Genomic DNA, 27,299 nt, shown 5'->3' on the forward strand with positions numbered 1-27,299 from the left:
CAGCAACCCCACTTGCCAGTTGTGAACTATAAAATAACTTTTTGCAGCTTATTGAAATGTGGGAAAAATTCAGAACCTTGTACATCAATAAACCACCATTTTTTCCTGAAAGTTGTTCTTTTATACTTTCTACAGACTGCTCAAAGCTTACGAGCTTCCTATATATATGTATATATGTGTGTGTATATATATGGGCATGTGTATAAATATGCGTGTGTGCATGTTTGTGTGTACATATATATGTGTTTGTGTGTACATATATGTGTGTGTGTTTGTGTGACTAATTCTTTGATAAGTTAGGCACCGTTAATTTCAAAGCATCTGACTTTGCAAAACAATATCCTGTCAGGATTCAATTTCCTTTTTATTTTTTTTAAACTTTTTTTTGCATCTAAGTTTTTGTTGTTTATTCATAGATTTCTTTTCTTCTCTCCCTCTCTTCCTCCACATTCCTTCCACCTTTCTCTCTCTCTCTCTCCTCTCCATACCATTCCATCTCTAGCCTAGATTTAGAGGTCAGGCACTGTTAAGAAAGATACAAAGAAGAAAGAAAGCTACAAAAAAACAGACAAAAACACAATATGAAGTTGTTTATGTGGCAAAGCAATATGTTTGTGTGAAGCAGTCAGTTTGTGTGTGTGTGTGTGTGTGTGTCTGGGGGAGATGTGTATCTGTCTGTTTGTCTGGAACTTTTGTAGTTCTTATGTAATTTTCTTATATACCCCCCCAACTCACCCCTTTTCAGGTGGTGAGGATTGTTGATAACCTTTCTGTTGCAACAGTTGGGCATTAAAACCTTTTGTGTGTGTGTATATATATATATATATATATACACATACATACATATGTACACACATACATACATACGTACATACATATATATATATATATATTGATAGATAGATAGATATTAATCCTTTTATGTTTCAGTGATTAGACAGTGGCCATACTGGGGCACCACTCTAAAGAGTTGTTAGTCGGACAAATTGACTCCAATACTTATTTCTTTAAGCCCAGTACTTATTCTATCAGTCTCCTTTGTTGAACCATTAAGTTATGGGGACACAAAGACACACATATACAGCGGGCTTCTTTCAGTTTCTGTCTACCATATCCACCCACAAGGCTTTGGTTGGCTTGAGGCTATAGCAGAAGACACTTGCCCATGGTGCCATACATTAGGACTGAACCTGGAGCTATGCGGTTGGGAAGCGAGCTTCTTACCACACAGCCACGCCTGTCAATGTTTGCTTTTATCTTATAATAAAAAAAGTTTTACATTAAATTGAAGAATTGCTCAATATGTCTGATAGAGAGCAAATTAATTATTCTTTAACAAGAACAGTGTTGATAGTGACTTCAAAGTTTTTGCCAGCTAAGCCAGACTCCAAGAGAATGCAAAGCACACACACACACACACATCACATCACATCAAGCACATGTACACAGATACACGCATATTATAAAGTCTGTCTCAAGTCTTGAGACACATTAGGCCAGAGCTTGTCTTGCTTTCTGGGATGGATAAAAGACTGACAATTCCAGACTCCCCCTGGATAGGACACCAGTCCATTGCAAGGGTAAACTCCATTTACTGCTAGTAGTTATTTCAGCTGAATAATAATTTGAAATAATTTGAAATAAAGTCTCTTGCTTCAGGGTGCAATGTGCTGCCTCGTCTGGGAATTGAACCCACAGATTAATTATCATGGACCCAACTCCATTACATATATATATGTGTGTGTGTGTGTATATTTGTGTGTACATAGATATGTCTGTATGTATATGAGTATACGTAAGATGGTTTTGTTAAAATTCCTTAATGTTGACCTTTAAAAGCTGCCTCAGAGAAAAAGACAGAACCCAAAGAAAGTAAAGGTAAGTGTGTTTCACCATCGTCATCGTTTAACGTCCGTTTTCCATGCTGGCATGAGTTGGACGGTTTGACAGGGGATTGGCAGGCCAGGAGGCTGCACTAGGCTCCATTCTGATCTGGCAATTTTTCTACAACTGGATGCCTTTCTTAAGGCCAGCCACTCCGAGAGTGTAGTGGGTGCTTTTTACGTGCCACCAGCATGGGAGCCAGTAAGGTGACACTGGCATCAGCCACGTTCGGATGGTGCTTTTTACGTGCTGCCAGCCAGTCGAAGCAGTGGGGGCTGAGATCGACCGCATCAAAATCTGGGAGAAGGCCTTGCTTCAGATAAACACACGGTGTGGTGCAGCAAAATCCAGAAAGAATCAGTAAGGCCAATCTCCGAGAAGAATTGTGATAGAAGTGGGTAGAACCGGTGGAAGAATGGATCTTGAAGCACAACTTAAGGAAGCAACATCTGGCATTATACATGTCCCTGATCTGGAACTCACAACAGAGATGGAAGAGATTATAGAGGCGAGATACTGAAGTAGAACTAAAAAAATAAGGGATCCAACTGGAAAGAAGCAGAAAAACCAGCCCTGAGTCAAGAACAGGGGAGAAAAGTTATTGATGGCCCTTCACTGCGTAGGAAGAGAAGGGCTTGAGTGAGTTTAAATTGTTGAATAATTTAAATATTATATTATATCAAGCAATACAACTTAGTGATGTGTTTATTTCACGGCTTATCTTTCCAATCAAGTCCCTAACATTCTGTGCAGAATCCTCCTCTTCACTACTTCTCAGCCTCAGTGGTTCCCAACTGATTTTTGGCCATGCTCCACTGATTCATTTCTAAAATCTTGATGCCCCCTTGTGATATTTAATTTTTGTTATTCAAAATTTGGTTAATGTTTACCATTATTACCTGGAAACAAAATAAAAAATAATGCAACGGATGTGAAAAAATGTTTAGGAAATGAATATGAAAACAAAAAGGGGAAAGCAATGGTGGGGAGAACTTCAGAAAATTCACAAGATCCGAGTTTTCCCCTCATAACTTTTAGGAAAATGTGGGGTTCTTTTTTATAAAATTTTATATAAATACCTTTCAACCGGCATAGATTACGATTAAAAAGAAATTTGTGGGAAAATCTTTTCCAAGGTGTGAGGGGAGGACTTTGGAAAATTCACAAAATCCGAGTTTTTCGCTCATAACTTGGTGACAGTTTATCGTGGATATCCAAATTTTAAATATTCTTTTGAATATTGGCGAACATTTTTTACTTACACAACTCATTTTATGTATTTTTAAATCGGCATAACTACAGATTTCTGCACCACCGACTTTGGCTGATCATAACTTTCAGAAAAATGTTTATTATTAATGAAATTGTCTACGAATATGTGTTTTATCATGTAGATTCCGAATATACAAAATTTTTTGGGGAAAAATGTTTTAGGAGGGGTTGGGACAGGGAATTTCAGAAATATCACTGGAGTCAATTCGGCTTAACTTTCAAGAAAATGGATATTTTTTTAATGAAATTCTCTACAAATATACCTCAGACTATGTAGATTCTGAGGACATAGGAATTTTGGGGAAAAACGATTGGGGGCTATTTTTGAGAATTGTTTCTCACTCGCGTGTGTTTCTGAACAAGACGTCCATATTTGTTGCATTTTCTCCGTTTTGTGCATTTGTGCATCCGTAGATTTCCACCACACACGCGCGCTCGCGCACATAATTTAAAAAGTTCAGATGGGGAATTATTCTTTTCAGTATCATGTTAATTATAGAAATTATGTAACAAATTATGCTTCACCCTGGGATCTTTAACTGGGATCTTTTCCTTTTGATAGCCAGATTTCAACACAATTTCTAGTTAACTAAACACTTTAAAACTTCGTATACTGGTAGAATGTGTCAAAAGAAAACATTATTTTCTCTTGGGTTTTTTGATAAATTTGTAATTCGTTTGTTTAACGTAGTTTAATTTTTAGAAATTTTAACCAATCCTATGCTCTCTTTTGAGCTGAAATCATTTGCTGCATTATCGATATTGATAAACAAACGAGGAGGGTTGTGTTGGCATGTGCTAGAAACAACAGCCATATCTCTTAAATCGATGAATTTCGTCGCCCAATAAAAATATTAACTATATTTTTTGAATATTTTCTTTATTTTTTTTTTTACCACAAAGGCTTCTCCCATGGTTTTGAAGGACCAAAAACAACAAAAACAAAACAATAATATGCCTAAATCGGTCTAGAGTGGGATATGAGGGTGCATGGAGTGTGGGTCATATTGTAAAAATTTGCGAAATATTTTTTCATAAAAGGATGCCCCAGCTTGTCGGAGGCTGTGATATAAATTGGGAAAAAATCCTCGACACCAGTGCGTAATTGGTACTTAATTTATCGACCCTGAAACGATGAAACATTGATCCCCCATTTCTGGTTTATTTACCTTTTGTATAAATTTGTTCCAGCAAGGGGCAAAACACAGAGGGGACAAAGCATGAGAGACAAAAGTATTAAGTCGATTCTATCGACACCAGTGTGAACTCACGAACGTGTATGTATGCTTGTGTGTGTATGTATATCTCCGTTTGTATGTGTGTGTACACTTATATATTAATTACTATGTGCTTGTGCAAATGTATATGCATGTGTTTGAGAGAGAGAGAGAGTGTGTGTGTGTGTGGGCAAGTGTACATGTGTATGTATCTGAATATATGTGTGTGTGTGTATGCGGTGTGCGTATATGTGTATAAGCATGTATCTTTGTATATGTATACTTGTCTGTGTGTGCGAGTGTATGTATATTTATTTCTATATGCAAGTGCTTGTATGCGTGTGGGATCTTTTCCTTTTGATATTTAAGAGATATGGCTGTTGTTTCTAGCACATGCCAACACAACCCTCTTCGTTTGTTTATCAATATCGATAACGCAGCAAATGATTTCAGCTCAAAAGAGAGCATAGGATTGGTTAAAATTCGAAAAATTAAACTACGTTAAACAAACGAATTACAAATTTATCAAAAAAGCCAAGTGAAAATAATGTTTTCTTTTGACACATTCTACCAGTATACGAAGTTTTAAAGTGTTTAGTTAACTAGAAATTGTGTTGAAATCTGGCCATCAAAAGGAAAAGATCCATTTATTTAAAGTGAAAAAAAAATCGTATTCAATACATAAGTCGTCTTAGTAACATATTTCTGTGTACCAGATGTTTAGCTGCTATTTTTAGCATAACGAGTTTTCTGGCGAGGGCTTCATTTGCCTTCGTTGCTTGTTTGTTGCTTCAGTAGAAATCTACAGATGCACAAACGGAGAAAATGCAACAAATACGGACGACTTATTCAGAAACACCCGCGAGTGGAGAACAGTTCTCAAAATTAGCCCCAATCGTTTTCCCCACAAAATTCCTATGTCATCGGAATCTACATAGTCTGAGGTATATTTGTAGAGAATTTCATTAAAAAATATCCATTTTCTTGAAAGTTAAGATGATTTGAAGTGGACTCCAGTGAATTTTCCGAAATTCTCCGCCCCCAACCCCTCCTAAAACATTTTCCCCAAAATATTTTGTATATTCGGAATCTACATGATATAACACATTCGTATACAATTTCATTTTAAAAATATCAATTTTTCTGAAAGTTATGACCATCCAAAGTCAGGGATGGGGTATGGAAATCTGTAGTTATGCCTTTGAATCTTCAAAAAGATTTCAGTATAATCTTTCGGAAAATATGCTCAAAAAGAAACAAAAAATATTCCATGAGTCTTCTTAGCCTTATCAATGATGAAAGTTTTTCTTACCTTTTTGCTGAATTCACAAACTGACTGGTGAGGATAAAATCACCTGTTAATTCTCATCTCTTTTCATATATATATACACACACACACACACACACACACACACACACACACACGTATGTGTACGTTACCTGGTACCATAAATCTCTCTCTCTCTATCTATCAATCTCCCTCTCTCTCCTCTCTTTCTCTCTCTCTCTTTCTGCCTCTTTCTCTTCCTTTACTGACGCTACTCCTTACTTCCACTACTCCTTACTTCCACTCCATTTCAACCCATTTCTTTCATCCCTCACTATCCTCAGAGATAAAAGACTCAGTACTCTTAAAAGACACACCCACTCACATAAGTCTGTCTCCAGTTTATTTCTCCATAGGGAATTAAGATGGCATTGCTTTCAGTACTGACCAGTTTCAGACTACATACATGCACGCAACACACACACACACACACGTTCTTTATTACTTATATGTTTTCACACAGCACTAAATTGAAGGAAATAATTCTCTCGAAAACGACCTGCTGTCTCTAAATTGTCCAAATTTTGATAAAATTGTTCACGAAGGAATGTAAAAGAAAATTTTTTTTGATACCTCATTCTCAAATTGTCCTATTGGTATACTTAACATTGTGTACAAAAGGTATAAAAATTCAGCATAACTCTACACATGCCTCACCAAAATATTATCATGCCCCACCGGTGGGGCATGCGCCCCACGTTGGGAATCACATTTGTAGATAGTTTACATATGCTATGTGTGTGTGTGCATAGGTATCCTTCATTGCCAATGATGACCAAAGATCACATGCAAGAAGAAGACAGGACACGGTGTGTCCAGCTGTGACCAATTCGTCCAATGTGTGCTTGGAAGGCTCTGCCATAGGTTGGGTATTGGTGGTCTGCTGGGGGAGAAGGCAAGAAGTTGGCTCTGGACTTGTGCAATCTGCCTTTTTTTTGCGCTCCTGTAATTCTGTTCTGTTCATAGGTGGTGGCATCTCCGTTGGTGCAGCTTCACCAGGCAGGGCAATCTTACACTTGTGCTTCCTTGTTGTCAGGGTTGATCTCAAAGCAGTTTGGTGAGGTATTGAAGATACTTTTTCTCTCCTCTTTGCATGTGCTTGTCTTCCACCAGTTTGCTGTAAAACAGTCTCTTGGGGACCAGAAATACATTTGTTATCAGTTGGGGCATATTGCACCTGTCTCTTTTGGGGAGAAATATATTTATATATTATGTCTGTGTATGTAATATGTGTAATACATAGCATTAACAGTATATTTATATATCAACTAGCAGTATCGCCCGGCGTTGCTCAGGTTTGTAAGGGAAATAACTATAAAGCATTTTTAGAGAGTTATAGCCAAAAAATAGCAAAAAAATGGAAAAAAAATGATGGTAAATTTTTTTTTTGAGAGTAATAAAAGGTTGAGTTGCGTCCCCTAGACAGTCTGTGGTTTGTTTTTTTTATTCTCGACCCCATGTCGAATTTATCGATTTTTTTCAGAACTGGGGGAACTTTTCAAAATTTTCGCTGCGTTAGTTTTGAATTATGACATTGGGCTATGTGTGTGTCAAGTTTCATCAGAATCGGTTGAAAGCCGTGGTCAGGGTGAGGGTACGAGAAAACAGACACACAGAAACACGCACAGACAAACTGCCGTTTATATAGAGAGAGATTTCACTTGTTCTGCTATATTAAATAACTGACTAGTTATCTTGTAGGGATAAAACTGGAACATTTATAATGGGGAAAAAGAAATAAAAAAATAACAGAAAAAAATTTTAATGTAACTAATTCTGAGCTTGAGGTACTGACAGGTGGCCTGTAGTGTAATTAGTAGCATATTTACCTGGCAGGTGAGATAGATTTGAAGTTCCAATCATATCAATAAGATTGATTTTTATTTTCCATCTGAAATTAGTACTGCTTACATTTTATACACACACACACACACACACATATACATTATATATATATATATATATATTTATATATATATATATATATAAGAAAATTAGTTTGTGAAAGCACGTGGTTGAATATATATATATATATATTCAACGGAGTGGTTGGCGTTAGGAAGGGCATCCAGCTGTAGAAACATTGCCAGATAAGACTGGAGCCTGGTGCAGCCTTCTGGCTTCCCAGATCCCCGGTCGAACCGTCCAACCCATGCTAGCATGGAGAACGGACGTTAAACGATGATGATGATGATATGTATGTATACATATACATACACAAACATACAGACACACGTTTGTATGTGTGTAGATGTATGATATGTGTGTATGCTTTCATGTGTTTGTATGTGTATCCTCTGTGCAGGTCCCACCTTTAACTGGCAAGATGCCCTTAATTTGGAAAGTCAACTGACAGAAGAAGAAATTCTGATCCGTGACCAATTTCGGGATTATTGTCAAGAAAAACTTATGCCTCGTATATTACTGGCCAACAGGAATGAAGGTAAGTCATAATAAGTTCATCTTTTATTTAGGAAGAGTAATTCCATTTAAAAGATACTTTCCTCTCATTTATTTTTAGTGAAAGTATCTTTGACAAGGAAATGTTATTGTCATTAGACAGTGTCCAGTATTCATCTGACATTTTGACCCTCAACCCTAACACCTTCTGTTGGCAGGTCAGCTGTGATGCTGGCCAAACCACAGCTCATCTTCTCCTGACTTCCAATTCAATTTTTTTCTTCTGTTCCATAACCAACAAATGCCTATTTCTCTAGACTCTCTCTCTCTCATCCTGTGAGCTGCTGTCTTTCTTTCTTTTTGAATACTTGTGACCAGGGCAGAATAGTTTCTAGAATTAACCTTGGCTTGGAATAGCCATTCTTGCCATTCTTCCTCCCTGCAATTTTGTAAAAGGTGCTGGTATTTGGGACTCTTTCTCTCAAAGCCTTGATCAAACCTTTCATACCGTTGGACTGTAAGTTCCATCAGCATGACCTTCATCTCTTTAATCCATGGACCCATGTCCAACTTCAAATTTGTCAGGATGACGTGATGCGACCATAACCATCTTTCCAGGTCCACCTTAATGCCCCATCATTAGACCTTTTGCTGTGGATCGTTTGTTGTTGATGACTTATTCTCTTTCCCTCATGAATTTCATTGATGTTGTTATGCCGCGCACTCAACTCAGGACTCTAAGACCCTAGGCCTTCCATGTCGATAACGGGCTCTAAGTCTCGATGACGACGACGCTCAGTCAAACGGAAGCTCACGACGGAAACGGGGAAAAGCAGCGAACGCAAGGGACCAAGACAATAACAACAGAGAGAGACAGCAGGAGGCAGTTGCATTTAGTTTAACAATTTATACTTCACAAATCAGAACATTTCAAACAAAAACATTTAACTACAACACAAGGTTAACAAACATTTAACAGATCGTACACAGAGTTTAAAAAAAAGAACAATCAATGGCATTTAGCAAAATACAACACCCGACAACAATCAGTTGACATGCAACACAATACAGAATTTGGAAAACAATCAAAACAAATAGTCTTTCTCTTTCTTTTCCTTCTTTTTACAGTCTCTTTCTCTTTTTTTTTCTCCTCCTTCTAATACAATGTTCTTTTTCTTTTAGAAACACATCTTACAGTTCTTTTTCTTTTAGAAACACATCTTACAGTTCTTTTTTCTTTCTTTTCACAGTTTATGTCACAGAGTCTTTTTTTTTTCCAAACATCAGAATTCAAAAACACAAACCAATCAAAAACATGACCGGCACATTCCGAGTCTGCAACATTTTCTAAGCCTCACAGCTACTACGATTGTCATCTCTGTCCCTGTCACCTCCAACTACACCTGTCTGTCTCTCGTTGTCATCGTCTCTAACTCCCTGCCTGTCTTCCTCGCTTCGCCGTTATCATCTCTTGGCTGGCTGTCCATATCGACTGACTGTCTCTCTCAACTACTGAACTCCTCTTGCCAACTCAACTCCTGGCTGGCTGTCCGCATCGACTGACCGTCTCTCCCAACTACTCCCAACACCAATGCCCCGTCGCCTTTTAAAGGGTGGCATTTTAATTTTTTTTATAAACTTTCCCTGGCCATGTTAGGATCAGAGATCAGTTCCTAAAATCATTATTTACTGTGGCCGTTGACAGGACAAAGAAGATTTTTTGTCGTCCTGAACAACTGGAGTGCCGCTTCAACTCCAACCAACGGAACTAGGACACAATGTTCTCCTGTTTATTTACCTCCATAACAATATTAATGGTTTTTCCTTAGTATTTGGCATGTCTCACATCTCTCCTGCTCCAGGATGTGAGTGAGTATCACAAGCACCTTGCCATGGCATCATCTCCATTGAGTGGGTGCTGTTTTAAATTCCAACAGATTGTGTACCAAATTGTCCACTAGTTTCCCTACATACCCCACATAGCCAGTCCTCCATCATGTCTCAGTTGTGCAAATTTGTGGCTGTAAGGAGTGTGTCATGCACCAATAACAGCAGGAAGGTGATGCAGAAAAGTCCATTGTTCCATTGGTCTAATCATATGGTCTTCTTTTTGGAGAGGCTCTGTTTGAACCAAGCTCCCTCAGAATCAAGTTCTTCATCCTTCATCTTTCTTCTGCCTCTTGGTGCCGTACTTCTGGTTGGATTATGGCTTTCCTCTTGTTGGAACAGAGATTCCACATTACCAAATATTCTGTTGGTTGGTGGAAGCATGAAGTACTCCAAAATAGTTTAAATTGCTTCATTGCCTGTGGCCCTGTGGACAGAGAGGTCCAACACCTGTATAAGACATGGCTCTTCATACCATCACTGGACTTCAAATAGCTAGGGTCCTGTGCCTCTTCAGCTCTCCATAATATTTTCTTGCCTCTTTGCACCAGATCAAGTAATAACATCAGAGTGACCTCCCTTACACAAATAGCTCCTGTGCCTCCCCACCAAAAGAAACAAACATTCATTTACTTGATGAATCACACCATTTCTCTTCTTTAAAACAGTTTTCAGAAACTAACAAAAGGAAAGGAAGCAAAATGTTATCCCATTCTTCCTTTATAATAAATCTACACTTCAACTGCCATCACACCATTTTCCCCTGAAACATAAAACGCACATAAACCTCAACATATTCACACATCTCAATAACCACACACACACACAGTCGTCAATTTCACAGACACAGTAAACCTATATCCCGCTTCATCAATCAAAGGAAAGGTTTTCTTTACAATTTTGACAATAGTAACACAATATGTTGCCTTCATTTGTTCTCTTTCAGAATCAGTTGACATCACTGGAACAATTGATTGTACTTGACCTGATATGAAGTGTTGGGTCATGGTGACCCAGTCAGTGTTATTATATCAAGTTATAAAGTATTTAGTTGTCTTTTGCTTAATATTTTCTTAATTCTTTGATATATGTGTATATTTACATACACACATAAGCAAGTGTTATATATATATATTTATACACACACACATGCACACACACACACTGTGGTTTGGGCTTTTACTGCTCTTTTTAGCATGTAAGGTGTCCTGTCAAAGGTCACCTTGTGTATAAATACATAAATTGTTTATACACTATTATATATATATATATATATATATATATATATATACATACACACACACACACACACACAGACATACACACAAAAATCACACATACGCACACATACACACTGCTATTCCTCTCAAGATTAAAAAAAAATTTCCAGATCCAGTTTGCTGTTGAAGCGTCCACATTGGTTCTGTTAATACAAATGCCCTGTTTCAAAATAAATTTAATTAAAACCATCTTCCATCAAAATTTCCTGTCAATTTATGTCCCAAACACCAGATTAATGAGGACATTTATTTTACTAAATTCTTCATTATTTCCAAAATTAATTGAAACAATGACAATGTATTTGAAGAGAAATATGATAATGAAAGGGTTAACTTGTGTGTTGTTCAAAACCTGAATGGGTGCAGCAAAAGACCGTTTTCTGCAGTAACTGTATCCTTGCAAGAGATTATCTTGTTCCAATGGAAGACATTTTCAGTATCTTTATTGATGGAAACCTTTGTTCTTTTGCAATTTGACAGCTCTTGTGTTTTGTCCTGCAGAGTGTGCAAAAAAATCACCCTCCTTACCATGCAAGCTTGTTGGGGTTGCTGGTTTGGTCATCAACAACCTGTCACATAGACAGGTTGTACTAGTAGTGCTTGAGACCAACCTGACTTGTTCTCAACAAATCATGGGAACATCTAATGAAGGGAAAGCTTTATGGAAATATCCCCAACATGTCACCAGTCGTTTAAGGCGGACAAGATATGCTGGTTACCACTTTCAAAGTGAAGATGGACGGCTGAAAGAGATCCTTCTGTTGACCATGAGCTTTGGGAATTCTCATATCAAACCAGAATGACATACATTGATCAACTTTCTTGTGAAGTTGAGTTAAAAATAAAAGAATTCAAAAATGTCGTGGAATAGAGGAATGCTTGGAGAGTGAGTGTTTTTGGTCTGGGCAACCTTCCTGAAACAATAGATAGCTGAGGGTAGCAGTTCCACCTTGTTGTGAGATGCCTAATTCACAGCTGAAGTCTCTAGCTTACAGGTGAAGTATCTAGTTTTACTTGTGACATACCTAGTTTACAAGTGAGGCACCTGATTTACAGGCAAGGTACCTAGTTTATGGGTGAGGTAACTGGCTTGCAGAGGAGGTACCTGGTTTACTGGTGAAGTACCTAGTTTACATGGGAGATACCTAGTTAAAAGATGAGTTTACAAATGGATAACAAACAAAATTAGAGAGGAGTGAAGAGTGATATTATCAACACAGGATAAGCAACCCAGTTATATGAAACAGGATGAAAATGTATGACATAACAAAACCCGCAAGGATGTTTTAGGACCCTTGTCCATTCTGGTCTTCTTTGTGATATTGTAATAAAACTGTCCTTCACTGATTGATATTAATTTGTAATTGTTCTGTTCATTTCTCTTTAAAAAAAAAAAGATTTTGACCGTGAAATAATGAATGAAATGGGATCATTAGGTGTTCTTGGTCCGACAATCAAAGGTTATGGATGTGCTGGTGTTTCATCTGTAGCATATGGTTTGATTACAAGAGAATTGGAAAGGTGAGTAGCTTTGCAGCCAACATAGTTTATATATACAGGGTGGCCCAAAAGTAGGTTTACAGTTATCACGTAAGCATTTTAAATTTCTTTTAAAGTATTTTATTACATTTAAATTTCTATCTTACAAACTGAAAAGGGAGCTTGACAAAATTAACTAAATTAGCATAGAATAATGGTTTCATATTTTTTATAATTAAAATCTAAACTGTTAATATATGAATGCAAAAGAGATAGTTGAGTAACTGTAAACCTACTTTTGGGCCACCCTGTATGTCAACTTTGGAGAAGTCTTGAATTTTTAGGTTATCTCCCTTTTTTTCAAGTGGAGCGGGGTTTTCAATTGCTATTTGGTAATCATGATACATCTTTCCAGAGGTGGAGGTAATTCTAACCTTTAGTACATTGTAGGTGCATCATGTCACCATATGAGTTTTCTCCCCTGTAGTAACAGGGCAGTGGCAGGGGTAACAATTCTAGAGAATATGCAATGCAATAAAAATTAATGAATCAAGAATTTAGATTCTATGGTTCTAGACACACCTGTATTTGCTTATGTTCAGTGTTTGAAGGCTCGGAATAATGAAGTTTATTTGTAAAACAAATAAAGGTTAGCACCAGTATGGGCATTAAGGCGTAGAATACAGCTTGAAGAAATCTCCTCCAGACACATGATGATATAGAAAAAGCAGGCATCAAATGATGGTAGTGATGCTGCTGCTGTTGATGGTGATGGTGTTGATGATGATGCTGTTATTGTTCTCTAATTGTAGAGTAGATAGCAGTTACCGTTCAGCAATGAGTGTCCAGTCATCCCTGGTGATGCACCCCATCAATGAATACGGAACCGAAGAACAGAAAGCCAAATATTTACCAAAATTAGGTAAGTTTGAAAAATGTTTGTTTTGTTTTGTGTTATAATCACAAGAAAAAAAATTTATAATCAACCTAAATATATGGTGGAAACCATGCCAATACAGAGTATAGAATTTAGTGCAGCTCTCCAGCCATGCCTGCTCTTGTCAAACTATACAACCCATGCCAGCATGGAAAGCAGACGTTAAATGATGATGATGATGACATTCCCATTCTTATAATCTAAACCTATCTTCTGTGTGTGTGTGAGAGTCTGTGATGGCCAGTGTCCACATCCCAACTTTTGTTAACCACCTTCTTAAACTCATTGCCAGATGGATGCAGTTGATATTCTGCCTGAGATTGTGGATGTTTGTTTCTGTCAGCAAAAAATATATCAAAGAATGTGAACATCTTAGCACCGTTCTATATTTAAGAGATGAGGAACTATGTACATTATTTACAATTATTTACAATCGCTTGACCAGTTTCACTTTTTTAGAAAAAGATTGTCAAAAGTAAAATGTAAAGCTTTGTATAAGCTTTGTTGTGTTAAGTATTGGTTGTCACAAAAGTATTAAAATACATATACACATTCTTTGATAATAAGAAATAAGAAAATGTTAAAAACAGTTTACAGGAAAGTATTCAACAAAAAAGTATTAGGAGTTCAATAAAAATCATGTTTGTTTGGTAGTATATATATACACAGAAGGAGATATATTTAAGAATTTACAAAAAATTGGAGAGGAACCGACCTGTCTTTTTGACATGTTTTCTGTCTTTACACCCACACACACACACATAAAAGCTTTGAGTTGAGCAGAGTAGATATTTCAATGGGATGCTCTTACAAAGAACAAGGATTTGGCAAAGTGTTCCATGTTTGGTCTGAGAAGCATGAACCTGCAGTGGGTACATTGCTTAAATATCTCTTGGTCACTATTTGTTACTCAACATCTACAAAGGGGAGCCAAAAAAGGAGGGGTTTGTTTCGTCCAAACTATTGCAGCTGTGAAATCTATTGACAATGGTGCCTCCGTTACACTTAGAGACCAGGTAATTGTGTCATTTCATTGGAGTGCAGATGGTCAACTAGATAAAATATTGGACAACCATTTTGAGAGATTGTTTCTGTGTTCAAGACATTCAAGGTTGAACAGCCCAGTCTGCTTAGCTGTAAGTAGGTACCATACTTGGTTATATGTACTACAGAATTTTTTTGTGTTAAGTGCAGCTTCATCATCCATTTAGTCACAGCAATGATGTTATTTAAATATTTCTTCATATTCTTCTTTCATTTTTGTTTTTTTCTTCCAGCAACTGGAGAGCTGATTGGTTGTTTTGGTCTGACAGAACCAAATCATGGAAGCGATCCATCTTCAATGGAAACGGTAGCTAGATATTCTCCTTTAGATGACACATATATTCTAAATGGATCCAAATCCTGGTTAGTTGAACTATATTTTCTACACGTATTCCAGACACATCCAACATGCAGTTGATTATATTAACCCATGTTTACACAAATGCACATGAGCGTTGTATCATCCATGTATATTTCATGCTGCTTCTACAATGGTCACTGCTCTTCTGAACCAATCATCAAGCTGCAGACCACCTCCCCACCCTCCACCTGCTCCTCTTCCTCCTATTAATTCCTCCTGTCTCTTACTTCAACACTAAGCATTTTTTTCGCACAATCCACTTGCTAAAAATAGCAGCTAAATCTCCCAATGACTTTAATCATAAGTAAAGCTTAGTCAGAGCTAAACAACAACTGTTGATATATATTATTTATGGCATAAAGTTGCAATTTTTTAGAATAAAAGAAAGCATGTCAAAAAAATCTGCCCAGGTCCCACATACAAACTTGGATCTATATTACATGCTTTAACCCTTAAATGGTGGACAACATCGATCAATATTTAAAAAATTTGACATGGATATGGTGGTCATTATCAAATGGAAGTGAATATTTTACACTTTTTGGTAATGAGATTGTAAATTTTATTGTGCAAAAGACTGATTATTTTGGATTGTGGACTTTAAAGTGAAAACAATTATAAAAATTACTCTTAAGGAAAAGAGAAATTTTGGGGGGTCTTTTCTTGCCCATTTGACTGATGCTTTCCCACAACTCTTTCTCGCCATTCAAGAGTGGATGCACTAAAAACATTTTCTCTCCTGATTATGCTCTGCTGGAATTGGGATATGTTTAATGTCTGTGTGTCTTTGATGCCATTCAAATATGGTAGTCTTTCTGCTCCCATCTCACTCAAAAATACAAATATAGATATTGTTTTCCAAAATCACACAGGAGATGTGTGTGTCAAGAAGAATATAGTCCTAGATACATTGTGCCTGAAAGCAAAACAAAACAGTCATGGGTAGAATGTCCTCTGTCTGCTGAATCTGGTCTAACCAGGGTCTAAATAACAACATATTTACCATATTTTATTCTATAAAAGACACAAGGGTATCCTAGATGCTCCCCTATTTCAGCCGTGCTTATTCAGGAAAAAAGCTTTTAGAGGATTCAACTTCATATATAGGACTTGGGATAATTTTCTGAGACATTCTGGGGGAAAAAAAGTGCATTTCATATGCCATCATATGCAGTATTTTTGGTTTTGAGTCACAAAGCCAAATATGTAAGGAATGAATACGAGAAGGCCAAATTTCAAATGACTGGAAAATCAGAACAGCAAAAGCTTGTAAAACTGAAAAGTCAGCAGACCAAATGCTAGAAGGCTGAAGGATCAACTTTCAGAATTTTGAAGTATTTTAGGAAAAAAAAAAAAAAATATAAAAAAAAAGCATCTTAAAAGTTGTTTAAAAAGGGAATTGTGAAATATATAATATTTTTATTTTGACATATTTACTTAAAATGAAGCACAAGGATGACAAAGTCAACTTCAGCAGAATTTAAACCCAGAATATACAGACAGACGAAGTGTTGCTAAGCATTTTGCTTGGCAGCATGCTAACGACTCTGCCAATTTGCTGCTTTGGATGTTTATGTAATAATTAAAAACCAACAGTTTTAGTAGTAACCAGTAATTAATAATGTTGTTAATTACTAGTAATTAATGAAAAAATGTCAAATTAACCTAATTAACTGCAGTAAGAGCAATACATTGTTTTTTCTAACTTGCTGCTGTGGGAGAATTAAGTGATCTTGTTATTGTTTAACACCAGGTCAACTCACATTGGGCAGGCCTATGATTAGACATCCCAACCATGACCATTTCAACTTTTTGTATATCCATTACATTATCCAGTATGTCATTGTTTTTATGATGGTTGAAGGGGATTTGGTTGCTGTTTCTATTGGGTCAAATAACCATGTCAAGGCTTTGTCTTTGGGTCATACAGTTATTCATTAAATATATCTATTGTTTCATCATTATGAAGATATAGTTATTATATATATATATATATATATACCATACCGGGGTGCAAAGAGCACCATACGAGTGTGATCGTTGACAGAGCGGTTAACCAGCTTCTGTGCCAGTGGTATCATTTGAGGTGTGATCGTTACAGTGTCGCCCTACTGGCACTTGAGCCAGTAGGGTGTTTGTAGGGGGGTAAGAGCACCATCCAAGCATGATCGTTACCAGCATCGCCTTACTGGCACCTGTGCTGGTGGCATATGTAAAAAGATTCGAGCGAGGTCGTTGCCAGTACTGCCTGACTGGCCCCTGTACCGGTGGCACGTAAAAGCACCCACTACACTCTTTGAGTGGTTGGCGTTAGGAAGAGCATCCAGCTGTAGAAACTCTGCCAGATCAAGATTGGAGCCTGGTGCAGCCATCTGGTTCACCAGCCCTCAGTAAAAATCGTCCAACCCATGCTAGCATGGAAAGCGGACGTTAAACGATGATGATGATGATTATATATATATATATATATATTTAAGTAGGTGAATGAATTATCCTAGTATGGATAATTCGGTTAACCAATACCCGGGTAGCAAATTCACGTCAGAAAACACGGTTGAAGCTACATGCCAAGGGCAGAAATCACGTGTTCTCATGTGGAAATTTGTGTGTTTTTTTTAACAATAAGTAAATGAGAGAATGGAGTCGAACGACGATTTTAACAAAATTGCTTTATTCTCTTCCTTTATTTTGTTAAAATCGTCGTTCGACTCCATTCTCTCATTTACTTATATATATATATATATATATATATATATAGTGGAGGCGCAATGGCCCAGTGGTTAGGGCAGCTGACTCGTGGTCATAGGATCACAGTTTCGATTCCCACACTAGGCATTGTGAGTGCTTATTGAGCAAAAATACCTAAAGCTTTAGGTTCTGGCCACGATATATATATAAAGTGATTGTCTATGTTATTGTGATGAGTCAAGTGTGAAACTCAGAATAGACTCAACTTTTGATACAATATCTATATTATGTTCCTATTCTACCCAAAGAATTGAGAGAAGTTCTACATACCAGATAATATTTGTACTATGTTAAGTATATAGTCTGTTATACAGCATTTACATTACTATATATATATTTATATATATATATGGGGCATTTGTTTGTATAAAATAAAATTGAATTGAATTTATCATTTAATGAGTAAATTATTGTTCAATTTATTATTTTGGTCTCCATTTCTAATTTATATATATATAATAGTTTTGATCACAACTCTCTGACGAATGGAAGTGTGAAACTCTGAGTAACAGTTTTTGTGATGTTTTTGCAGCTTTTCTATTGAAAAGCATATTACTCTACCTTCGGTATTGGAGTACTATTTTTTCCACCTTGTTTTGCATTTGTGTGCTTACTTGTATGTGTATATATATATTATATATCATTTTCATATCATCTAATCTCCATGTTCCATGATGGTATAGTTTGGATGGTTTGGCAAGATCTGATGAGTCTAAGGACTGCTTTGAGCTCCAGTGTCTGCTTTGGAATGGTTCCTACTGCCGGATGCCTTTCCACAAATGGCCAACCACTTTACAGCATGAACTGGAGGCTGTTTTGTGCCACCTGCACTACTGGGGTCACCATGCAGTTGGCAAGACTACAAATTTCTGGGAGAGGTGGTGAGACAGCTTCATGTTAGGGGAGGTGGAGCTTGCTGTGAGGGAGGTGGGACAGAGCAGGTTCATGCACAGGGATCTGCAGAGCTTCTCAAAAAGAAAGGAAAAGGGTGTGGGTAGGGAGAAGCGAAAAAATGAACAGTAAAATATATATATATATATAGTTTATAGCTTAGGTATTCTCCGTATAGAACACACTTTGTAGTGCTCGAGATTTAATCTTGAGCAGGTAAAGGAATAAATTTAAGGACAAGCAAGTTGGGCAAGACAATATACAAAAAATGCACATACACACACACAAACATAAGTGAAAGAGAGTGAGAGAGATTGTTGACATCCCAAGAATTTAGAAATCTTTGAAAGAACATAATAATCCTTTTTTGGAACAATTAATTTTGAAGCACATAGAGACCTAAGTGTAAATATTAGATTAAAAATCCTTTTTGATAGAGAAAATCTAGATTTTATATATATATATGTATATATAGGCGCAGGAGTGGCTGTGTGGTAAATAGCTTGCTTCCCAACCACATGGTTCCAGGTTCAGTCCCACTGTGTGGCACCTTGGGCAAGCATCTTCTACTATAGCCTCTGGCCGACCAAAGCCTTGTGAGTGGAATTGGTAGACAGAAACTGAAAGAAGCCCATTATATATACATGTGCGTGTGTGTGTGTTTGTATATCTGTGTTTGTTCTCCCACCATTGCTTGACAACCAATGTTGGTGTGTTTATGTCTCTGTAACTTAGCAGTTCAGCAAAAGAGAACGATAGAATAAGTACTAGGCTTACAAAGAGTAAGTCCCAGGGTTGATTTGTTCGACTAAAGGCGGTGCTCCAGCATGTCTGCAGTCAAATGACTGAAACAAATAGAATAAAAGAGCACATAGATATAGAGACAGATATACTTTCACTTGCAAATTTCTCTATCTGTGTGTGTGTGTACTATATAAGTATATGAGGAGTGTGCGATGAATAACGAGAGCAATTATTTTGTTAATTATTCATGCCTAAGTTCTTGACACGTCACTGTCAAGTGGTACAAAATGTTTTTGATGTCATCACTTGTCATCAGTGGCCCATATTTGCTCTATTGAACCTTCCTTGAATTGTTGTTTAGCCCATGGTCGACTTGATTGAGCAGGTTTATAATCAGAGGTAGTCCAGTCATAATTGTCCTGCCTTTTGGGAAATATGTAAAACTACATTATCCATTGTGTTTTTTTACCCTATTGTAGTTTATAGAGTATGATTTAGGTGAGATTTTCACTGCTATTTCTAACAGGTTGAGTGACAATGTGAAAGTTCCCTAATTATTTGATGAAAGTTGAAGGTTGTTTTAGGGGAAGTTGTGATGTGATGTTGTGGACATATACATACCTCACAACAAATACTTGTCTTACAACAGATACCTCACAACAACACAGCTACATGTCTCTCAACATCACAGCAAATACACACCTGACAATAAATGCAGACCTAACAACAAATATACATCTCACAAGAAATACATACCTCACAATAAAACCAAAAGAGTGTATTTCAAAGAATAGTGCCAAGAAATATTTGCTCTGAAATAATTGATTGTTGTGAGGTCAAAACCAATTTTGCCTCAGACTAATAAACATTTGGCACACTGTTACCTGCTGCTGGTAACCAGGGGTCAAAGAATAAACCAGACTCCCTACTGGGGAAGAGAGTGTGTAGAGCCCAGTAGCTTTAAAAAACGAATCCTATCAAAGATGGATGAGCTCCTTCTCTGTGCTAATAGTATCCATGTCTTGGGGACAAGATGGGCACCATCAGGATTCCCAAGTCCAGTAAAACACTTGGATATAAGTTATACCATTATTTAATTCTGTTCCAGACTGGTTGGGTCCTAGGTTTTAAAGAAAGTCCAAATTTGGGACGGGTGGAAAAGATGAAAGACCATTTGTGAGAGTATCATTGGTCAAGTTCTGGCCATTAACATTGATTCTGTCATCCATTTGATGGCTGCATTTCACATATTCAGTCTTTGAAATCTTTATCCCCATTCCTTTTTCATTTCACTCTCTTTTTTTGATACTATGACATGTACTGCATCTGCTAAAACAGTCCATCTCTATTTCTATACCTGCATCTGCTACAGTCCATCTATATTTCTATACCCTTTCTGCCGGCTGAAACCCACTTGCCCCCCCCCCCCCCAATCTCTTTGAGTCGTGTCTCAGATCCCCCCCCATCCCACACTAAATACTTCACGTAATCCTTTCACTCCAGAACTGCATGCTCAGTGGAATTCTCCATTCCTTCTGTCTTCATTTTCTTGCTGACGTTCACCAACCAAAGTTCAAATTAAAAACTGACCTCATTAATTTCCCCCAGGCCAGGGTTGGGACAGCTTCAAATTGTCTCCACTGTTCTTTTGATGTTGCAACTCATGGTCTTTGTTGTTGTGGTTGTTTAATCCTAGACTTACCTTGATCAACCTGATTCATGAATCCAGGGGATTCCAGATAGTTTCCTCCCAGTAAAATGTACTCCAGACTGCATTAACCAAATATGTCCTACTTCTCTCTTTAAGAGATTAGACTGTAAATTAGCTGCTGTTTCAAGCAGGTCAAACGACCACATAGGAGCTCCTTCCTGTCCTTGTATTCTTTTTGTGTGTAAATAAGGGAACCTCAGAAAAGGTTAATATCTAGCAGGGAGAGGGATCTTATTGTTTTTTTTATCTCCATTGTAAAACCTATCCATAACACACAGTTTTGTTTTCTACCACAGGATTACCAGTTCCCCGATTGCTGATGTGATGGTTGTATGGGGAAAGTCAAAGAGTCACAATAACAGGATTAAAGGTTTCATTCTGGAGAAAGGTATGCCCGGTTTGACAGCACCAAAGATCGAGGGCAAATTCTCACTGAGGGCCAGCATTACTGGACAAATCGTAATGGAAGATGTTGTTGTGCCAAGCTGCAACCTTCTCCCTGCTGTTTCTGGTCTCAAAGTAAGTAGACATATTGTTATATCGCAGACAACAATTATCATTACCTGCATTTGCAATGTCTTCTTTTATTTTAGAGATAGCAATGGCTGCAAAGGTTAAGACACTGTGACTAAGTGTCTTCTTTAAGACACTGTGACTAAGTGTCTTCTTTTACAGCTTTGGACTGTCAAAGCTTTGTCAGTGATGTCACTCAACTGAAACTGAGCTTTAGCCTGAGTTTTGTTAGAGTTGTAGCTATGTTGAGAATTTTACCATCTCTCTATCTATCTTATCTGTTTCTGTCTTTCTACATACCTATCTTTGTGTCTTTATCTATCTGTCAGTGTCTGTCTATTTGTGTCTATCTATCTATCCGTCTATCTATCTATCTATCTGTCTGTCTATCTATCTATCTATCTATCTATCTATCTATCTATCTATCTATCTATCTATCTATCTATCTATCTATCTATCTATCTATCTATCTATCTATCTATCTATCTATCTATCTATCTACTATCTATCTATCTATCTATCTATCTATCTATCTATCTATCTATCTATCTATCTATCTATCTATCTATCTATCTATCTATCTATCTATCTATCTATCTATCTATCTATCTATCTATCTATCTATCTATCTATCTATCTATCTAATCTATCTATCTATCTATCTATCTAATCTATCTAATCTATCTATCTATCTAATCTATCTATCTATCTATCTATCTAATCTATCTATCTTATCTATCTTATCTATCTATCTATCTATCTAATCTATCTATCTTATCTATCTATCTTATCTATCTATCTATCTATCTATCTATCTATCTATCTATCTATCTATCAATATCATATAATATTATACTATATATGAGAAGATACCCAAAAGTAACAAGAAATGTTCTCTGTGGAACAAGTCCATTGTAGTTCAGGCTTCTGCCACTAGAAGCTACTTGATGCAACCCTCAGGCACAAGTCTTCCAACCAGTGGCATCAAGTGGAGTTGTACTGCCATGTGGTTCATCTATGTTTTGCAGTGCTTCTCCCCTGTTTGTTGATTTTTGCAATGGCTGAAATGAAGGAGCAGTGTGCTTCCATGAAATTCTGTTTTCTGCTGGGGAAAACAGCAGCCAAAACAGTTGTCATACTTCAAACAGCTTACAAGGATGCTGCCATGTGTAAAACACAAGTTTACAAGTGGTTTCCACACTTTAGAAATGGTCACTTGTCGCTTGAAGACCAACCTCGTTCAGGACATCCATCGACCTCCCGAACAGATGAAAACATCACGAAAATTCATGAACTGATCTTGGAGAATTGATGAACTTGTTGATATGACTGGTGTATGTCCTGGAGCTCCTGCCAACGAATTTTGAGTGAGGTATTGTGAATTAAAAGAGCTGCAACAAAATTTGTGTCTTACTTACCCATGGAAGATAAAAAGCAGTCAGGACTGAATGCTTGTTGTGAACTGAAAGGAAAGTTGGAAGTTGATTCGGAACACTTTTTTCAAAGGTCATCGCCAGTGACAAAAGCTGGTGCTACAGAATTTGCTGATGTGGAAGAGGTGAAGAAAAAGATGATGGAGGTGTTAAAGGGCATCACTTCATAAGAGTTCCAGCATTGGAACTCCGGGTTCAGTCCCACTGCGTGGCATCTTGGGCAAGTGTCTTCTGCTATAGCCTCGGGCCGACCAAAGCCTTGTGAGTGGATTTGGTAGACGGAAACTGAAAGAAGCCTGTCATATATATGTATATATATATGTATGTGTATGTATATGTTTGTGTGTCTTTGTTTGTCCCTCTAGCATTGCTTGACAACCGATGCTGGTGTGTTTACGTCCCCGTTACTTCGCGGTTCGGCAAAAGAGACCGATAGAATAAGTACTGGGCTTACAAAAGAATAAGTCCCGGGGTCGATTTGCTCGACTAAAGGCGGTGCTCCAGCATGGCCGCAGTCAAATGACTGAAACAAGTAAAGAGAGAGTATTGCTTCGTATAGTGGAAAACACACCTGGGCTGATGCATTGCTTGAAATGGAGAATACTTTGGAGGCGATAAAAGCGTAAACATGTAAAACTAAGTGAATAAAATGATATTGCAAAATTTCACTTTCCTTTGAGTACCCTCTCATATATTATGTGTAACATTGCAAGGTTGTCCACCTAAATTCAATGGTTTCAACAGTCATTAACCCCATAAACTTCTGTAAAAGCATTTTAGACATAAACAGTAATCTTCCACAGGTATCCATCAATTGTTGACTTAAACACAGGAGAAATAGCTGTACCTGGGACCATTGTAAGAGCTTCTGTGACTGGTGGAAGGGGAGGTGGAAGGTTATCCCTACATTGGAGATGTCGTTTGAATGTTTTGTAACAGAGAGGATTCTGCTATGGTCACCCTTAGCAGGTTGGGGTGGGGTGCTATGTTAAACCAGGAGATGGATTAAGTCAAGCATAGAGAATAAAAAAAAAACCCAGTTTTTAACAGCTAATTTCCAGGAAAAGTAGTGGGTGTCACTCTGGAATGTTATCAGTAATGTGGTCACCAGTAAGCAGTAATGTGGTCACCAGTAAGTGTTCAAGCCTTGTCTGAAATTGGGGCCATTTTTTTCCCCTTTCTCATTGTAGCTCTAGGATTCACTCCATGTACTTGACATATTTAATTTTGTTTGAATATTATCATATTATCTTCTCCTCATATACCTCTGTCATGTCTCAGCTCCATCCTACAGCTTAGAGATGCATCACATTCCTCAACACATGAACTCTTCCAAGTATTAACGCCAACTGAATACTTCCTATGAAGTTTGGTGTTTGCAGCTTTTCATGCCAGAATATTGCTTTCTTTGAAAGGGTCACAATATTCTGGTCGGCAACCATTTGTTGGAACATTCTAGCCCATACTTCCTGCACAACTTTCAGTGGAAATACTTAGCTGTATTTCACCCATCACTACGTTCTGAGTTCAAATTCTGCCGAGGTCAACTTTACCTTTCATCCTTTTGGAGTCAATAAAATAAAAGGGTCAATGTAATTGACTCATCCCTTCCTTCCAAAATTGCTGCCCTTGTGTCAAAATTTGAAACCATTATTATTATTATTATTATTATTATTATTATTATTATTATTATTGAGTGAGAGAGCAGTTCATGCCATCAAAGTGACACTGGGGTAAAATATACGAAGCCCAATATACCCATCATGACTACCCGTCTGATAAAGGTACACCAGGAACATGCATCACAACCATATGTGCGCGACATGGTGATCTCATATCAAGATAAACAGCACATGACCTTGCAGGTGGGGCCCAGTTAGAATTTTCTTCAGGTTGAGTAGCCCATCCCGCTCAAACGGTCCCTGAATAAGGGTTGTTTAAGGATGTTGAAAGAACCACCCATGTTTCCAGAGGTGAACTATTCAAACCCCAAAGAATCCCTCTCAACACATGGCTATGATGCTCCCCCACTACTTCTGCTCGTGATCAGAGATGCACATATCATCAGCCACTAAGGGACATGCTCAACTGGTTAAGGTCAAACAACTGACAAGCAAATCTGTGGTATTGAGCAGAATATTTGCTGTAGCCCATCTTTTATACCAAGACAAAACAATGTACATGATAACACTTCCAATCAGTTAAGATCAGAAGCCATGAGAGCCACTGCCTGGTACTGCATCAGGGCATTTATTATTATTATTATTATTATTATTATTATTGTTATTATTATTATTAAGGTGGTGAACTGACTGAATCGTTAGCATGCTGGATGAAATGCTTATTGGTATTTCTCCCATTTCTATGCTCTGAGTTCAATGTCCATGGAGGTCAACTTTGCCTTCCATCTTTTCAGGATTGATAAATTGAGTACCAGTTAAGTACTGGGGTCAATGTAATCGACTTAACCCCTTCCCCCAAATTTCAGGCCTTGTAGCTATAGTAGAAAGGATTATTATTATTATTATTATTATTATTATTATTAAGGTGGTGAGCTGGCAGAATCATTAGCAATCCAGGCAAAATGCTTAGCGGTATTTCAACCACCTTTATGTTCTGAATTCAAATTCTACCGAGGTTGACTTTGCTTTTCATCCTTTCTGGGTTGATAAAATAAGTACCAGTTGAGCACTGGGGTTCAGTGTAATCAACTAGCCCTCTCCCCCAAAATTTCAGGTCTTGTGCCTTTAGCAGAAAGGATTGTTATTATTATTATTACTACTGGCAGACTTGTTAGCATGCCTGACAAAACCTTAGTGACATTTTGTTTGCCTTTATGTTTTGAGTTCAAATTCTGCTGAGGTCAGCTTTGCCTTTTATCTCAGGGAGTAGTGTCCCTGCCTTCCTGAGCTAGTTTTCCACCACATTTCTTTGTGGTAGAGGCCTTGGTCTCAGGACCACTCATGTCTAGAAACTGAAGTTGGGGGGTAAGCAAGGGCATGCTCCCCATAGAAAATCCAGCTCCAAAAAAGCCTTATGATAGCAAAGAAGAATGGGCACCAGCCACCCCCATCAACAGGGACAAAACCTGGATTTAAAACACTGGATTATGATGATGATGATGATGAGCATTAGGATCGGTAGAATCAGTAGCCCCCCCCCCCTCAAAATTATTATTATTAATGGCTGTGAGTTGATGGAATCATTAGCAGACAAAATGCTTACCACAGCATTTCTTTTGGTTCTTTACATTCTCAGTTCAAATGCCACTGAAGCTTTACCTTTCATCCTAGTCAGAATTATTATTATTATTATTATTACAACTATTCTGCTATGTGAAGGCGCATGGCTCAGTGGTTAGAGCGTCGAGCTTACGATCGTGAGGTTGTGAGCTCGAATCCTGGACCGGGCTGCGTGTTGTGTTCTTGAGCAAGACACTTTATTTCACGTTGCTCCAGTTCACTCAGCTGTAGAAATGAGTTGCAACGTCACGAGTGCCAAGCTGTATCGGCCTCTGCCCCTCCCTTGGATAACACTGGTGGAGTGGAGAGGGGAGGCCAGTATGCATGGGCGACTGCTGGTCTTCCATAAACAACCATGCCCAGACTTGTGACTAGGAGGGTAACTTTCTAGGTGCAATCCCATGGTCAGTGTCGTGACCGAAGGGGGTCCCGGATCCTGCTATATTATTTAGCAGGGATGTTGTCCTGAAGTTGTTGTTATGGTTTTTAAGGCAGTAAGCTGGCAGAATCGTTAGCACACTGGGTAGAATCGTTAGCAGCATTTTGTCTGTCTTTACATTCTGAGTTCAAATTCTGCCAAGGTTGACTTTACCTTTCATCCTTTTGGGTTCGTTAAAATGTGTACCAGTTGAACACTGGGGGTCGATCTAATCAACTATCTCCCTCCCCTCGAAAATTATCAGGCATGTGCCTTTGGGAGAAAAGATTAAGATTATCATCATCATCATCATTAGGCACTGCACACATCCTACGCAGAACACTTTCAATACAGTAACCATCAGAGCATCACAACAAATCACAGCACATACCCAAGGCACACAGAGCTGCGCTTGGTAGTGAAGTGAAAGCACACTATAAAAATAAAACTACTGAATAATAATAATAATAATAATTGTGCTGTAAATGGCAGAATCAGTAGATAACCAGAC

At 37.7% G+C, this 27,299-nt stretch overlaps 1 protein-coding gene across 1 annotated transcript in view; it reads left to right on the plus strand.

Moving 5' to 3' along the window:
• Positions 1–27,299, plus strand: part of LOC115223980 (glutaryl-CoA dehydrogenase, mitochondrial) — a 45,450-nt gene that overhangs the window by 12,008 nt on the left and 6,143 nt on the right. The window contains exons 2-7 of the mRNA XM_029794753.2: positions 1,840–1,878; positions 8,006–8,143; positions 12,665–12,788; positions 13,559–13,668; positions 14,961–15,090; positions 21,479–21,701. Coding sequence (XP_029650613.2) covers positions 1,840–1,878; positions 8,006–8,143; positions 12,665–12,788; positions 13,559–13,668; positions 14,961–15,090; positions 21,479–21,701 — 764 coding nt within the window. The remainder of the gene's footprint in view (positions 1–1,839; positions 1,879–8,005; positions 8,144–12,664; positions 12,789–13,558; positions 13,669–14,960; positions 15,091–21,478; positions 21,702–27,299) is intronic.

Source organism: Octopus sinensis, linkage group LG24 (assembly GCF_006345805.1).
Source record: "Octopus sinensis linkage group LG24, ASM634580v1, whole genome shotgun sequence".
Taxonomy (NCBI): domain Eukaryota; kingdom Metazoa; phylum Mollusca; class Cephalopoda; order Octopoda; family Octopodidae; genus Octopus; species Octopus sinensis.